Source organism: Podarcis cretensis (assembly GCF_951804945.1).
Source record: "Podarcis cretensis genome assembly, chromosome: 8".
Taxonomy (NCBI): domain Eukaryota; kingdom Metazoa; phylum Chordata; class Lepidosauria; order Squamata; family Lacertidae; genus Podarcis; species Podarcis cretensis.
The window spans coordinates 55,151,361-55,168,889 of NC_137177.1; the positions used below are offsets into that span (position 1 = coordinate 55,151,361).

General features: G+C 42.4%; 1 protein-coding gene across 11 annotated transcripts in view; it reads left to right on the forward strand.

Moving 5' to 3' along the window:
* Positions 1 to 17,529, forward strand: part of FTO (FTO alpha-ketoglutarate dependent dioxygenase) — a 269,303-nt gene that overhangs the window by 78,112 nt on the left and 173,662 nt on the right. For 8 of the 11 annotated variants that reach the window (XM_079988826.1, XM_079988831.1, XM_079988827.1 and 5 more), the window contains exon 7: positions 5,434 to 5,553. The exons of 2 other annotated variants lie outside the window; for them this stretch is intronic. In XM_079988826.1, coding sequence (XP_079844952.1) covers positions 5,434 to 5,553 — 120 coding nt within the window. Of the gene's footprint in view, positions 1 to 5,433; positions 5,554 to 8,201; positions 8,352 to 17,529 lie in introns of those variants that run through there. One more of the 11 variants, XM_079988836.1, reaches the window with a different exon arrangement.

Here is a 17,529-nt window from a genome sequence, read left to right on the forward strand (position 1 = left end):
TAGCTTTTCAGTCAGAAAGTGGGTTAATTCCACACAACAGCAGGCTCCCCCTCCCTCTCTTCCTCCCGACAAGTCTCTCCTCTCTGCCACACATGTGGGCAACTTATCTGTGGTTTACATTGCTGCGGAGACACATTTCTTTGTCGAATCCCACTGTAAACGGGAAGCCTAGACATCTGCGGTGCTAATGCAGGTCTTTGATTCTCCCTTAACAAAAAAAAAAGGAGGAGGAGGGAAAGAAAGAAAAAGAAAAAAGAAAAAGGACCACATGCGTTTTGTATACTAATTATAGAGTAATGCTTGGTAGGTTCATGGCCTAATACAACTGGTATGTTCTTAATCTGTGAGGCATATGTTGGAAGAAAATCTCAGCTTTACATATGAAGTCCTAGAGATAGCTCAGCAGTCCCCTAGAACTTTCTTCAGTGCAGGAATTCTTTGCTGGCGAGAACAAAGGAAATTGCAATAGGAGTATTGCTTGATGGCTTCCAACAGGCATCTGGTTGGCCACTGGGAAAGCAGGATGCTGGACTAAATGGACCATTACCTGATCCAGCAGGCTCTTCTTATGCTCTTATGACCAGACACTCTTGGGGGGGGGGGTTATGGTGCAAAAACTGCTCTGAGAAGGAGGGGAGAGGGCTTAGTGGCTGATGCAAAGGTCAGCCAAGAAGTGCAATAGACAGCTGGGCTCCATAGAAGAGGGAAATTTGTGAGTGCCACAAAGGGCAGCCAATCAGCGCTGTCAAATTTGTACTTTCTGGTTCAAAGCAGAACAGGTTTCCCCTAAGTTTGATCTATGTCAGGAGTGAGGAACTTGTCCCCCTCCATCAGATGTTGTACAATTCCAATCATCCCTGGCCATTGGCCTTGCTGGCTCAGAATAGGACTTCAATTCCTACAATATTTGGGGAGCTATAGGTTCCCTAGTCCTGATCTATGTGGAGATGGTGAAAAATGTCCATAAACTGCAGCGGGTACTCTTCCACGGTGGGCTTGCCGCATAAATACTTTTCTCTGCAAGATTCTGGCTTATTGCTGCCAGGTTGCAAGGCAGTGGCAGTCCGTGTGTGAAGGGGGGAAGGTTCTCTGAACCATGAGATCCCTCTAAGCAGTAGAAATTGGACCAATAAAAAACAACAACACTATTCCTACCCTTCTCAGTTTTATATTGCTGTGTCCAGAATGGCGATGACCCCACTCCATATCTTTTCCCTTGACAGCCTGAAAGATTGTCCCCGTCCATCTGTGGATTTCATCTGGCTCCACTTGTGATCCTGATACTTGTCAGGCCTTTGACTTGAACCCAATAATGCACTCTAATTGGAGCTTGACTAGACTGCACAGGGCACAGAATCACTAGATTGAGAGCATCATAAAAACATCACAGATTAACAAATGTGTCTCGCTCTCCTGTTTTAAAATTAACAAACTGTGCCTGAAACACTTGGCTAGTGTTACGTAGGTCGGCAAAGAGTGTGATAAGCTTATTGGAGTAACTACTTGGGGCAACTCTACTGAGGTACAGCCATCTTTACAATAATAAAAAAGGCAACAGCACACACAGTTGTTACAGAACGAATCAAATTACCCCTTCAAGAAATCAGGTGATTGTTTGGTCACTAGTAATTTACCCTGAAATATATGATCTGGCACTGCTGAATGAATGCTGAGCTGTTGATATGGCCAGCGCTTGAGATTTATTCAGCTCCTGGGATGTGTCTAGAATGGTGCACAGAGATGGGGGGTGGGTATCACTCATAAGTAAATAGCATTAAACAGGGAAAATAAAATAAGTTTGCAAGCAGTTGGGCAGGTCTGCAGGAATGCAAAAGCACCATGGTAAAGTATTCAAGCAGAACTCTTATCTCACTACTGTAAATTACAATTATATCTTTTCTTCATGCAGCTCCTTCCCTCCATTTACCTCCCACAATATTGCCCATGAAGTTGGTAGCCAACATGGCGGCCTCCAGAGTGCCAGCTCCCATGAGCCCAATCCAGCCCGGCCAGTCATCAGTTACCCCTGCTCAATGGGTGTAAGCATTTTGCAAAATATAGGTTGTGTCCAGTTAAGTTCTGCCCATTGGAATCCATGGACCTATGTTAGTCATGCCAATTCATTTTGGTGGTTCTACACTGAGTAGAACTAACATTGGATACAACCCTGTGCCCTTTAGGGTTTGGAACAATGTGATTCCAAAATGCTGGATTCACAGTAGCTGGGCTTGTTGGCTAGGGAGTAGAACTCAGTTCCTAGTATCATGGTGATGGTCACTCTCTCCCTCTTCCTCTCCCCCCTCTCCCCCTCTTCCAACAGCATCAAGTGTCAGTGCTGTAGAGTGCATTGGACACTCCTTACTACAAAGGGAGTTTGCGTTGCTTCTAGGTGAAGGCTATTTGTTAGGGCGAGGTCCGTGGCTCAGTGGCAGAACATATTGCTTTGCATACAGAAGGTCTCTGGTTCCATCCCTGGCATCTCCAGGTAGGACTGGGAGAAAGTCCTGTCTTGGAAAACACTGGAGAGTCACTGCCAGTCTGTGTAAAGCAGACAGAGCTAGATGGACTCAATGGTCTGAGTCAGCATAAGGCAGCTTCCTATGTCCCTATGGCTTACCTGAACTTAACGCCCACTGCAAAGGTGTTGTGTTGGCAGACTGTTAGGTCACCGCTTAGAAGAGTGTCGATGTACACAGCGAAGGTAAGGTTAACGTGTGTGTTTCGCGCATTACACCGAAATGGCAGCGCAGTCGGTGGCCAGCTGGCGTTGAAGAGAGGAAATATAGATCACCTGCCTAGGTGGCATTTCATAAGCCAAGAGTCTTTAAATAATTAACGGAGGACCCCCCATCCGGCTCACCAAATGTCAGCCAGCGTCCGCTGGCCTTTTCCCTGTGCCTTATCGACTGTAACTCTCAAAGTGTGCCTTTAATAATAGCTTAAAGGGCGAGCGGAGAAGAGTTGGATGTGACGCCGGGGGTAAATCAGTGCTGCAAACAGAGGGAGATCAAGACAAAAAAGTGTGCAGCATTATGTTGTTCTGCTTTTACAATGCACTCTGGGGTGGTGCCATTCAGCTTACTGCTGCGGCCTGATTTGGCTTTGGTATGAATGATTTCCCATTGAAAAAACAATGGCACAAACAAACAAACTTTTTTTTTAAAAAAAACCAACAACTTAGCTTTGTTCAGAATCCGGGTGCAAATATGTGAATATTCTACATCAAGCATTGGCAGGGAAGGCCTGCAAGCTGCCTTCACTTTGCTGTGGTTCCGTCCTCTTCTCTCGCTCTTCCCCCTTCCACCCTACATTGGAAGCCCTGCATTTCAACTCTTCCTGTGGCAATTCACCCATTTATGGGTCTGCCATGGACAGTCAGTCAGGAGGTGACATTCCAAATTGTAACAGTACAGGGGCAAGGAAGATGAGCTTAGCCAGGCAAGACCTTCTCTAGCAATACAAGTTGCTCAGAGCTTTGCAGCTAGAACTTAATAGGGCCTGGTGGGATCAGCTGATTGAGTCCTTTGCCCAATTACTAGAATGGTACTGCAGATCTATCTATCTATCTATCTATCTATCTATCTATCTATCTATCTATCTATCTATATCTATCTAGTATCCCTCTTTATAGTCCCACTATAGACCCATATATATGGCTTATGCTGGAAGGATGACTCAACTTTAGCTGAACTCCTGTTAGGGAAGGACATGTGTTATTAAGCCTGTATACTAAGAGAAGTTAAACTATTTGTGTAACCTTTCTTTCAAAACATCTAAGGTGTACCTCTGTTAACTGGTGTCCACTAATCCTACCAGTATGTTTTACCAACAGGGTTGTCTTTAATTTTTATTTCATTTCATCTATAGCCTTTTTTGTTTAAACAGCTTCTATTGAAAGCAGTTACACACATCAAAAGGGCGTTTAGCGACTGTCAACTAAAATCACTTTCAGACTTTTGTATCTGATCTGTTTAGCCTGGGGGAGGAGGAAGCAGTGAAGGATTTGGGGAGGGGGGGAGGAAGCAGCAGCAAAGAAGAGAATATTATCAGGTGAGAACTTAATCATTGGACTTTGGGGGGGAGGGGGTTCAATGTTGCTGCATCCACAGGTTTTTCTTTGTTTGACCCATCATAGCTTCAGTCAGGGTAAACAGAACAAAATTCTTTGTGGTCTCAGGTGAAGATTGAAAGGGGACTCAAGCCTGTGTATAAAACACAAACTACCATAACAAAGATAAATACACAGTTCCAATTGACCAGAACTGATTTTTTTTTTAAAAGAGAAAGAGAGAGGGAAGAAAAGAGAGTGGGATCTGGGTATCACAAAAGAAAAAGGAGAAAAAAAGAACTATGCTTGAAGATTAACCAATGAGCTCTCTGAAGTTGCATTGTTGCTCCTTAACTACAGTAGTGGCAACACAAGATGCTGAAAGGTTTTTCGGTCTTTCCTTCATGTCATTTTGAAAGGCACCATCAAATGTTGGTGGAGTCCACTGGAAGGGAGCGTACAAAGGAAAGGGTGGGGAGACTCCCTTAAAGGGCACACGGTTTAGATTTAGTTACTTTTGCAGCACGTCACTGACTGCATGAAAGCCGGCTAGGAGATGACGAGCCGAACTACATGATCAGCACACTTGTCTGATGAAACTGTTGCTGGGTTGAACCCCTGCATATACGTAGACAGCTTTTCGGTCTGATGTACCGTAGCAACATTTTGACGTTCTTACAATGCAAGCTATAAGATAGGGTGGTTTATGTGATAAAGCTGTCAATGGGCTGTACTATTTCAGATTGCAGGTGGGTGATCTCATGTGAATATTAATCCATATTAAATAATTTCTACAAAGAAAGCTCACTGGAACCTATTTCTTGGCATATTACTTGTTCTGGGGTGTGTTTGTGTGTGTGTTATACACACCCACCCCTGAGATTTCCTCCATGCAGTCTGCCATAGTAAAGTGCAGCTACAGACATGTCACATAGGTCTGATTGTACAGATTGACTCCAAGAACATAAAGTGGTGCTATACTGAATCAGATTGTAAGAACACAAGGAGAGCCTGCTGAATCATGCCTGTGGCCCATCTAGTCCAGCAACCTAGTCTCATAGTGACTGACCAGATGCCTGTGGAAAACCTTCAAGCCTGCAACCAAATTTTTCTGTATTCCAGTCTCTGAAACCCAAACAGACTAAGTCGCGAAGGATAATAATAATAGAAGGTAGAAGCACAGTCACCAGTATTGTTGTGTGTGAAAGCTGGAAGTGGCAGGCAGAGAGAGGCATGTCTTGCTCTGTGCTGAACCTAAGCTAGCCTTTCTGTAAACATTTGTTTACTCCTATACAGTTGGTTCTCCTCTGTTTTTCTGCATAGGCAGAAAAGGGCCACTTGGGAAAATTTTAAGGGGAAAAAACCCCATGTTGTCTTTGTTGCAGGTTGAGTTTGAGTGGCTCCGACAATTTTGGTTCCAGGGTAAACGTTATAGGAAGTGCACTGACTGGTGGGACAAACCAATGGCTGCGCTGGATGAATTTTGGAGGAAGCTGGAGCTCATGGTATGTACCAGTTTTTGGCATCATGCCTCCTAACCATACTCTGCACCCAATTTTCCCAATTGCTGTGGGTTGGTGAGTTGATGTCACCTTAAAGCTCCCAGCTCCATTTTAAGACAATTAGGCCTCAGTTGATTAAGCTTATTTTGAAAGGGAAACTAGTTGGCCCTGGACTAATCCTGCACCTTGGGGATGCTGTTTTGCCCTTTTGTTGCCAGTCCACAGTTGAAAGAGTTGCAACTACTTAACAACGTATGGGTTCTCTTTTCCACTCCTCTTCCCTGTCGTCTTAACCCAACTTTCCCCAGAAGCCTTTGTCTCCACCCCCCTGTTCTCCATTTCCTGTTGTAACTTACCCAAAATACCTGGCACTGATATAATGCACATACTTTTCCTATTTAAATATTTGAAAATTTGAGTGAAGCAAGGTGGCATGGGGGTAGAGCAGACCAATGCTAATTCCTAAACCACAGCCGCATTGGAAACCTATGGCAGGCTTAAGTAATTCCCTCTCATTGAGTCTAATGGGTGGAAGCAAGGGAAAATATAGTTTTACCCACCACACTTTTTCTGCTTTCCTCCCTGCTTCACCTCCTGAGTTGGATATGGTTTGGATACAGTGGAGCTAATGCTGGTGGACTAGGTGCATAGGATTTTCCAGTTAAGATACCAGCCTTGCTCCTCTTGCCTCCTTTCCTTTGTTTCCCCTGTGTCAGATTATAGATTGCAAAACTATCGGGGCAGAAACCTTGCACTTTGTAAATGCATATTGATGGTACTATTTCTGTGTCTCCTCCTCCTCCTCCTCCTCCTCCTCCTCCTCCTCCTCCTCCTCCTCCTTCTTCTTCTTCCCCCTCTTTTAGTTTTAATACAACCATTGAATATACCTATAGAGAACCATTTTTGTTAATGGTTAGTGCTTAATACAATAATGTCTTAGGAAACCTTAGTAATTCTCAAACTGTGCTGCGAGTTCCTCCCATGCAGCATAAAACGTGATGATCTGAATAATGAAGGGTCTGTTTTGAGCCCAGTGCCACCCTGCACACAGTGGAGGCTGCCCTCCATGCCTCTTGCTTGGCCCTTTTGGTTAAACCCGCCCAATCGGCACCACCTACCCAGTGGTGCAGGGAGGGTACCAGGTGAGAAGCCCCAGAGAGCAGGAGGAAAAAAACACTTGCCTTTAAGAGGAGAGTGGCTGCTCCTTGAAATCTCGGTCAGGAACTTAGGAGTGGAAAGGTGGACGGAGGGACACACAAGGATCCAGTCAGGCCCCAGCTTTTGCCAGAGAAAGTTGTGCACTCAGAGCTATCCATGGTGCTGAGCTGTGACCCCACATCACCTTATGGGTTCTTCTTGTGGAGGACTGGTTGGAGTAGTGGGAGCTCATTTTATTTATTAAACTTTAACAACAACAACAACAACAACTTTTTATTTATACCCCGCCCTCCCCGGCCAGGGCCGGGCTCAGGGCAGCTAACACCAAATATGAATTACAATAAAACATAATAGAAACAGAAACAGAAACAACAACAACCACAACCACAACCACCACAACAACAAACAAACAGTTAATTAAAATACGGGTTAAAATACAGCTTAAAATGCAGCCTCATTTTAGTAGTAGCCCATAAATCAAGACCATAAAGGGAGGCAACATCAGATATTCACTCGAGCCAGCTATCCATGCTGGTCCTACATGGGCCAGCAAAAAAACCAAGAAAAAAATTATATACCAAATCCCATATAAGGGGTCAGAGTGAGTCTAAGCCGAACAGCTCCGTCTTGCAGGCCCTGCAGAAAGATGTCAAAGATGCCCTAGTCTCTTGTGACAGAGTGTTCCACCATGTCGGGGCCAGTGCTGAAAAGGCCCTGGCCCTAGTTGAAACCAATCTAACCCCCTTGAGGCTCGGGACCTCCAAAGTATTGTTATTTATAGACCTTAAGGTCCTCCACGGGGCATACCAGGAGAGGCGGTCCTGTAGGTACTATGCAACCCAAAGCAAACTTCTAACATCAGAAGGGCCTTTGCTGTGGCTAGGTCATTCTGCCACATCTGTATGTGGGATTGAATCAGGGCTGATGCAGTGATATCACACAGGGATCTGCCTTCTGTGTGTGATTTAGTCTTCAGGCTTTGCCTCTTCCCTTCATCAGAAAGCATGCCCGGGGTGTGGGTGTGCCAATAATTCTTACTCTTACCCATTTGCAAAGTGACTGGTACTCTTTGAGCTGGTTGAGATGTAAATCTAAACTGTATTTTAGCACATTTGAAGAGCCTAGGCTCTCTGCTCCCCAAGCTTCCTATGTTCTTTAGTCCACATATCAGATCAGAAGCTTCCGTTCTCCTCCTTACGACCATGCTGGAGGAGAAGGAGCGGGGTGTGCACACAAGCCAATGTGTGTGTGTAGGGGGGGGGGAGCTCACCCTCATAATGTTAATCCATAGTTTACTGTTGCATTCAGTTCATTTTTTGAGTGTAATAAGAACGTCTGCCAAATTTGAAATTAGGGTGTGGGTAGTCCTGCAGCTGCCTGGAGCTTGAAAAACTCTGATCTAAGCGGTTTCCCTTTTCACTCTTGGCTACCCTTGGGGTTTTTGTTTTTGTTTTGTCTTTGTTGGTGCTACAGTCATAGCCTTCTCCCCCTAGTTAGCTGCGTCGCTTAGCAAGTCAGAAATCAAGATGGTTCCGTTGCTACTTTATCTCCGCTGCATGTTGAGGACATGGAAAAAACCTGCAAACCCGGAGAATTCTCAAGGGCTGAGTTGTCTGCAATTGGTGTGACGTCTCCATGTGTCTCTAATTAGAAACACGGCGCTGTCAAGTGTATCTCCTTTCAACGGGACTTGGGACGATATTTATCAGCAAGCTTGCAAGGCTTTTTTGGAGGCCAAGACAGAAGCTGCTTCTAATTTAAATCTTAAAAAGAATGGCTTTAATGTTTATGACTCCTAACACATTAATCACAATTAATTTGAGCTATTGAGGGAGACAGAAGAGAATGTTAATAGGTAATGTCTGTTGTTTTTGTTGGGTCTCTAAGTAAATTTGGGTGCTTATTATGGTTGGGATTCAGATTTACTCTCTTTCAACTCACCCCTCCCCAAGTTGGTCGTATTCCTTTCATACCTATCCCGTGTCCCAAACTCTTAAAAACGTTAGCTGTTGGGCAGCAGGGGGCACTGTTGAGCTAGTGTTCAGGTAGGCTTCCAACAAGTCCGTTTGGGAAATAATAATAATAATAATGCAGCTACATGTCGGTATAAGTATCAAAATTTACCCCTGTTTCTTCAAGTTAACCATAATCTCTAAGATTCCATAATACAGGAAATCAATTGTGGGCTAACAAATTCAACAGCAATTTAACATTTTTAAAAAGTGCAGCGTGTTGCGACAGATCTGGTCTCTGTAAAATTAAGCTAATTTAAAACAACAAAAACAAAACCTCTGGATGTTTCACATAAAGATAATGTATTTGTTTAAATTATAAAGACAAAACAAGCTTTTGTGGGGTGTTGGGGGGGGGGGGAGGAATGTATATTTTAGCGTCCTCCCCTCCCATATATACAAACCATTTCTACTTTTCTCCGAAATCTGTGACTAACAGGAAAAACAAAACCATTAAAGCAGAATTAATTCCTTCTCTTGTTTGAGGTGAACAACTTTTGTCGTTCATTTTTATATTTATGCCTTTGATCTGTTCTAATGGGAGATACTCTTGAGAATTGCTTCTTTTGTAGATTTTTGAAAAATAAATAAATCTTGGAATGTTAATTCATTCATGTTAACAATAATTTCCCGAGTAGTCTAACAGAAACATATTACAAAAAGTTTACATCGCTGGGTCTGTAGCTCATGGATGTCTTCGTGTGTGTGTGTGTGTGTGTGTGTGTGTGACATTACTGTCTCTGTGTGTATTAGTGTGTGTGTATCTTCTAGTGTTTGTTCTTGGCATTCTTCCCCTAAGGATAGTTTCCCCTCACAGCTCACTCTTGTGATGTAAATGTTAAACCTTTCATTTGAATGACATTCTGATAAAACCACATTCTCTCCCTCCTTCCCTTCTCTCTCCATCCCCTCCCCCTGCTTATTACTGCATGAATTTATGAACATTGAAAGGCAAACCAGTTTAAAGTTTGTGTGTCCTCTATTTCTTTTCTGTTTTCCCCAACCCACCCGTTTAACTATATGAAAGCAATTCACGTATTTGTGTGTATATCTATACATTTAATTTTAGTTGCCCAAGATTAGCACGTTATCATGCTCAACATCAAGATAAAGTTCTCTGCGAATTCAAAGGCAGAGTTACCATTTGAAAGGGCTTGTAGAAGCTTTGCTTTCTGGGTAGAGTCTGTTCTGAAAGGCTGAAATCTCATGTGATGCCAGGGAGCTCTTGCCGAAGCTGTTCTGAGATTCAGCGCACAGACAATTTGTCTCCCAGGGTCTGGTCTCATGCAAAACCTTGCAAAACTGACATTTATTTTACCTATAAAAATGTTTTAACGTTTGCGTTGAAGATGAGGGAACGAGGAAAGATGTAAAGGGGGGGGGGGGAATGAGAGAGGAAAAAACAATCCAAGAAGAATCTCAACCGTTTCCTTCTTCCTTAATGCAAGATAAAATGATGCACAAATAATGTATTTTGATTGTGTTTTTTTAAAAATAATTTACCGTTGAATGACACATTTCTGCAGATTCTTTTTTTTTAACATTCCATTTCATATGTGTTTTTTAAAATGCAAATCATGTCGCATTGTATGAAGCTTCCCCTCCTTCATTTGACAGTCCGTTTAACAATAGAGTTGTGTATTTAGAATGCAGTTGGCCTTGATGACCTTCATTCACTCCACTGCGTAAAGAATTATTATTAAAACGGATCTGTTTTCTTGCAGTATCAAAATCTCAACAATTTTTCATTATGCTAGGTAGGGCTAAGCTCCAATTAATCCCAACCATTTCTGGAGAAATTTGGTATGTGGACTGTGCTCCTGATGTTTAGAAAGATATACAAAGGTTGGCTAAACAATAATCTCCCAGGATATAAATAAATGTTTTGCTTTCTATGTAATACTGTGCTGAGTGGAGAGGAAAATGCAAACTTAGCCCCCTATTCAACTATTAATACAGCAATGTAGCTTCCTCTAATAATATAGCAGCTTGGCTTCATGCTATGTTGAGACTCATTTGGGAGGAAGGAAGAGAGATAAATGTAATAAATAAATACAGTTAATAGTTTATTTATTTCATGAAATTTATATACTGCTTGGCTGTAAAATACAACAACACCCCACTCAAGTTTGGTTCACAAAAAGAATAAAACAATCAAATTCTCATTTAAAAGTCTAGTTAAACCCAACAATTTGAAACATTCAAAAAATAGTTAAAATTAACGATAAACTAAAATTGATCTTATAGTGTGTCAGCACCCACACTTCTGAACTCTTTGGAAAAAGCAGGCATTAATCACCACCTCAAATGGTTCCTCTGTTTTGGTCAATATGTTGCAGCTTTATCGTTTCCATCGTGGTATTACCACAAAGCTTCCTGGAGTGACCTGATGTTGTGCTCTTGTCCCAGCTGGCACAAAGGAATGGTTGGTTGTTGTGCATCATCCCACATTTTACGTGCTCGCTTGTTGCTATTTCCTTCCTTTCTGCTCACCAGTGAAACTGACAAATGTGCGGGAAAGCCTTGTCAGTTTCGCTGCAGCAGTGTTTAACTCATTTCTGTTTATTTTATTTTTAAAAAATCGAAGTATATTCTCTTTTGAATGGGTGAAACAACGAATGGGAAGGGCTGAATGTGCCTCTGGTTATGAGAGAGCAACCTGTGGTGCCAGCTTGACTTTGCTGGTTACTGTGGCTGGGTGGGATTAAATAATGTATTGTGTTGGAGAAGAGCAAGCCTCTTTTGCCGTGAGTCAAGGGAAGACAGAGGGGAAATAGGATGGCATTGGCCACTACCAAGGCTGAACCCTTCGGTTAACTACTCCTGGAGCACCCAGGTTTCATATGTACCCATATACAGTGGTACCTCGGGTTAAGTACTTAATTTGTTCTGGAGGTCTGTTCTTAACCTGAAACTGTTCTTAACCTGAAGCACCACTTTAGCTAATGGGGCCTCCCACTGCCGCCGCACGATTTCTGTTCTCATCCTGAAGCAAAGTTCTTAAACCAAGGTAATATTTCTGGGTTAGCAGAGTCTGTAACCTGAAGTGTATGTAACCTGAAGTGTATGTAACACAAGGTACCACTGTACACCATACACTTAAAACACATCACTTCCCCGAAAGAATCCTGGGAACTCTGGTTAAGGGTTCTGGGTATTTTAGCTCTCTGAGGAGGGCCCTGGCTTCCCAGGTTTCTTTGGGCTAAGCCATTTGCTTTAAATGTATTGTGTGTATACAGCCTAGGTCCTCTGAAGAAGGGAGGGGATGGGAGGTCGGTATTGCAAAGGGTGATTTCAAGGTATTGCAAAGGGTGACATCAAGGATGGTGGATCTGGCTCCGTGCTTTAGGCGGCAGTAGGGGGCATCCAGCAATTCATCCTTCAGGGTCGGGTAGTATAAGCACATTTGAGAATCCTCTCTTGCCCTTTGTGGTACAAGCATTTAAGAGCGCATGGTAGTATTTGGTGGCCCATCAAAATGAACTGTGAGGGAAGAGGCTGTGAGGAGGGAGGGTAGACATGGCCTGAGCTTCGGGTGTTTTATACGAATAAAAAAATTAAGCCCAAAGTGAGAAAGTGTGATTTCTAGGGAGATGAGTGTGGGTGTTCGAGAGAGTCTGTTTCTGTTGGGAGCTCATCCCTGAGCCAGACCTCTGTTAATAAGTGACTAAAGAGACGCTAATGTAAAAAAGAGAGAAGAGGTTAAAATATTGGAGGGGGGGGGGAAATACTAAATCTTTACAAAAAGAAAAGATTTTGTGTCTGCAGGGATGCAAACTCTGTAGCTTTATAGTTATGCCTGGTTGGGGTGGTTGGTTTGCACGTTTGTTGTTTGTTGTGCATACTGAACGTTTTTAGTATATGTGCTACCAAAGCAAGTGCTATACTGTTTATTCTTATTGTACATCCCAGGGGCTTTGGCACAAGGTGACTAAATAAATTCATCACCGTCATTACTTAAACTAAAATCTTCAGTACAAAAATGTATAACAGCAGCTTGGTTATATGCAAAATAGCAAATAACCTCAGGTAAGCCCTTGGAAATAATCCTTCTAACTCTTTAAGGAGGTTAATTGCCTCCTTATTCTTGCTGACACCGATAGAAATTTGACCACCATCAATGAAACCCATGGAATTTTGTCTCCCAGCAAATATTTGATAGAACTGAACTGGCCCTCTTGGTTTAATGTGGGTCCCCCCCCCACCACCATGTAGTTTATTGTCTGTGTATGCAAATAGTTTGCTTGGCTAACGAGCAACAAATTTGATATGGTTTAGACTAAGGAAGGCTGACATGTCACTGTAAAACCACCTCCTTGTATAAGCTCTCAAGTGATTAAAAAACCTGATACTAGCTAGAGCATTTAAAACTGCATTTTTTACTTTCCCGTTTGCATACCAACACCAAGAGTCAGTCTAAGGAGCCCTTTGAAGGGTGTTGAAAGGTACCATTCCTCCCAGTTTGGTGTTTGGAAGAACCGATAAATATGAGTGTCCATAGTGAGCATCCCACTCTTTACTGCTAAGGACTGCTGCCCAGTTATAAGTGTGGTTCTTCACCTTTAGTCCAATTCTTCTGGATGCAAGAATTTTCTTTTTGTGTGGTTGTTGCTAACATTTATGAAACATCAGAGCTTTTGTATGATTAGGAGGCACGTTTGTCAAAATAAAACAGTCTCTGTTAAAGCTTTGCAAGCCTAGAAACAGCTTAGAGCTCCAGTGCACACATCTCCAAATTTTGAAAAATCAAGATGATGATGATGATGATAACAACAACAATCAATTTTATTATTATTTGTTTTATAAAATAACCACAGCAGTAGGGCACTAATTTACTAGAAATGTGATCTTTCCCCTTATCCTTGTTGATGAATAGTTTTTAGTGAAAGAAATCCGTACTAATTAAGCAAAGTTCATTTACTCAGCTTTTTTTAACAGTCATGTATGCAGAGCTTTAGGCCACCTAAGTAACATGTAATTGCTGGGTGTTGTTAAATTGGCTTGACAGCCGCATCAACAATAACAACTGCAGCTTTTTATAATTTAGTGTTCTTATTGTAACTTCCAATTGCCGTCATGCTGGAGAGGACAAGGTGTACCCAGTTTCCACCTGTCTAACAGTTTAGGCTGCAATCCTAACCCCACTTAGTTGGGAGTAAGCCTATTAATTCAATAGGACTTACTTCTGAGTAGATATGGTTAGGATTGTACTGTTAGAAAGTGACCTGGTACGCCAACACCACATGTACTTAAAGTTAGTATGGGTGACTGCAGTGTCACTTATTGTCAAATGGATGTGATTAGAATTATATAGTAAACCTAATCCATAATGTCCAAGTTCCTTATAGGTTCACGTTTTTGGCAGGAATAACTTAATAATTTGCTTATTTCAAATTCTGAGGAGTGTAGAATTAAATGACTGAACATAAAGCTAAACTCTATGCATATGAGGGAGGCAGTAGTTTTTTTTTTAAGAACCTTAATTGAAAAGTTAAACTGAGGACACGGCATTTCCCCCCCTCTCCTCTTTTACCTGGGAGCGCAATTTGAAATACGTTTCGGCAAAAACAAGCCCAATTGATTTCAGCAGGGCTTACTTCCTAATAAATATGTTTATGGCTGAGGCTGCGGCGTTGTCAATCTCCATAAGTGTGGAAGAAAATTCAGTACTCTCCAGTTGCTGAATGACTATTACTTTTTAATAAAATAGTTGCCTTCCACATCTCCCTCATATAGATATATTTACAATTCTGAGCGAATTCAAAGCTAAGCTTCCAAAACAAAATGTGTGCTCAAAGCACAAAGGGCTGTGTTTATGATTCTCTTTGAAGTGGTTTTTTTCCTCCTTTTTTCTTTTTGCAATAGGATAAGGAAATTTTTTAGAAACTGTCTGATAGTGTTCAGGGTAAATACTTAAACCCCTTTAGAGAATTTCACACACAGATACTGTGCAGTAAAAAAAAAGGATACTTATGTTTCCTAAAGCTGCTACAGCCTACAGCTTTGTACTTAAAGACAGAGGTGTTGAATAGAATTCTACCGAGGATACATCCAGTGACAATATCTACAGGAACATCAGAGCAAACCAGTGGATAGCACTTGCTTTCTTTCTTTTTTAACCCTTCTGTGGATGTGCGGAGATCTACATCTGTGTGCAGTGCTGCCTGATTCTTGAGCTGGAATTGATCAGCACTGCACCTCCCCCATCTGAAACAACAACAACAACAACAAGTGCAACACTGTGTGATCTCTGCACAAGGAATAGTAAACGCCCAACAACATGCATGCTTCTTGATCGCCAAGGTCCTCTGATGGGGGGGGTCACTTTTGGGGGGCCCCATGACCCTGAGGTTACTTTGGCCTATTACCAGGGACCAGGCCTTTCATGCTGCAACCAAGCCTGCCCTGTGGAACTCCTTGCCAATAGTGTTTTGGCAGGAGCCTCCGCTGCTTGTTTTTAAAAGTCTTCTAAAACCTGTATTATTCAGACCAGCCTTCCATATCTGCTAACCAGCTAACCTCGTATTAAAGCAGCCTCATGACATCTCAGTTGGCCACTTTTGCTCGCTCATTTTGGACTCAAGGGTTGGAACTTTCCTTAAGTCTTTAATGATGCATCTGGAATTTCTCTGTGCTTGTCAGCTATAGCTCTTCACTCCCCCCCACACCCGAGGGATAATACCACAGTCATAGGAACATAAGAAGCAGCCTTATATTGAGTCAGACCATTGGTCCATCTAGCTCAGTGTCGCCTACTGATTGGCAGCAGCATCTCCCTAGTGTGTCAGACTTGGCTGTTTCCCAGTCCTACCTGGAGATGCCAGGAATTGCACCTCAGGATGTTCTGCATATGCTCCATCACTAAGCTATGGTCCTTCCCCTAAAAACCGTTCTGTGTGTGGGAAGTTCTACATCAGCAGTTCTCAAGCTGTGGGTCCCCAAATGTTGTTGGACTACAACTCCCATCATCCCTGACCACTGGTCATGCTGGCTAGGAATGATGGGAGTTGTAGTCCAACAACATCTGGGGACCCACAGCTTGAGAAACGCTGTTCTACATGGACCTTCCATCTGTGATGGGCATTGTAGCTATTGATACATCCAAAACAGTGGCTTGGTTTTTCGATAGATATTTGGCCTTTGTAGTATGTTCCAGCACACAGTTTAAGAATCCTTGATCTACAGATGCTGTCCTTCAGCCACCCTCTGCTTCTCACCTGCCCCATCAACTTCTTTATGGATTCATCCAAGGTCAGGCATTTTGAGAGAGTCTTCTCTTTATGATTGTTGACCGAAGTCTAGAGATCATGCAGTGTGTTTGTCTATATACTCCCCCTCCTCCACTTAGCTCTCCACCAACACTACCAAACATATAGAGTAGTATAAGATTAAAATATAAACAGACATATTTGCACTGTGAAAGAGAACAATCCCGGTGAAATACACAGGAGGCTGGTTGCAGTGCAGCCTTGTTAGAGTTTGAAAAATTTGGACAGCTGGGAGATGCTTCTTCCAATATTAACTTTGACACTACTTTCATTTTCAAGTCTGAATGCTAGTAGCAATGTGAAAATACAATCAACTTTTACTATTAGTGCTCTGAAACTTACCTAACTTTTTTTTTTTTTTAGATCCTGTAATTCAGAAATTAATTTCAGCTTTGGTTGTATGGGCAGCAGGGGTGGAGGGAACCCATAGCTTAACAGGAGTGGGGAAGAGAACTCCAATAATTGAGTTTAATAAAAACAAAACAAATTTAACTAAGAATCACTCTTGTCACAGTGGCCAGCCTGATGCCTATGGGAAGACCACAGCTGTAATAAATATTTGGCCACAGAATAATTCTTAGAGGCATTTTTGCTGTGCTTTGTGTTTCCTGTGTCTCTTTGGCCATGCAGAAACTGAGAAGCTGGCGCATCCTGATATTTTGCCCTCCCTGTTGAAGCCCCAGCCAGTAGGCATCTTGTTTGCCTTCCTTCCAAAGATGCAGCCAAGGAAGCAGTTAAGCAGAAAGAGGGACCAGCCCTTGCCATCTCACCTCAGCTTCTTCCAGCAATTATTGTTAAGAGATTTCTCTCTCCGATATTAACTTTGGAGCCTATGTGTCTGGAAGCAGCTTGGGCAGTTGGGCTTAAACTGAATAGGCAATAACAGCATCATTGATGTCGGCCGAAATCAAAATGCCTTTCTTCTTTCCCCATTTAACACAGCTGAAATGTCTCTCTTAAACCTTTGCACATGCAAAGTCAGAATGGAAGAGAAAAGCATTATTTGGTACCTTTTAAAATAAATAGTGCTCTGTGTGTGTGTGTGTGTGTGTGTGTGTGTGTGGAAAAAGGTCTAAAAGGCAAGCCCGAATGCTTATCTTTGCTTCTGCCGGTGCAAGGGTGCTGCTGTGTGTCTCATAAAGATTTCTGGCACTGTGAGAAAACCTGGTCAATTTCAGATTCTTTCTTGGGACCTGTCTGAAGTGTTGACAAGCGGCTCGCCTGAATATTAATACACTCTCCATCATCAAAAGCTGTTGCATACCCAAAGGATGAGAAATATTTTAATCAGCTTTCAGCTTGTCTAGCAAGAGTCAGTTTATTCCATTGGGATTATACATTCGTACACTCTTTTCTTTTTCTTTTTTTGTCTCCACGCGCTCTCTGTCTCTTTTTCTCTGCTACTTTAAAAACTGGAGTTAAGCAAACATCTCCCCCCTTCCTCATTTTCTTGGGCTGTCTTTGCTGTGATTTAATTGCAGGATTTTAAACAATTAAATATTTTATAAAAATATTTTATTAAAAAAAAATGAACCAACAGA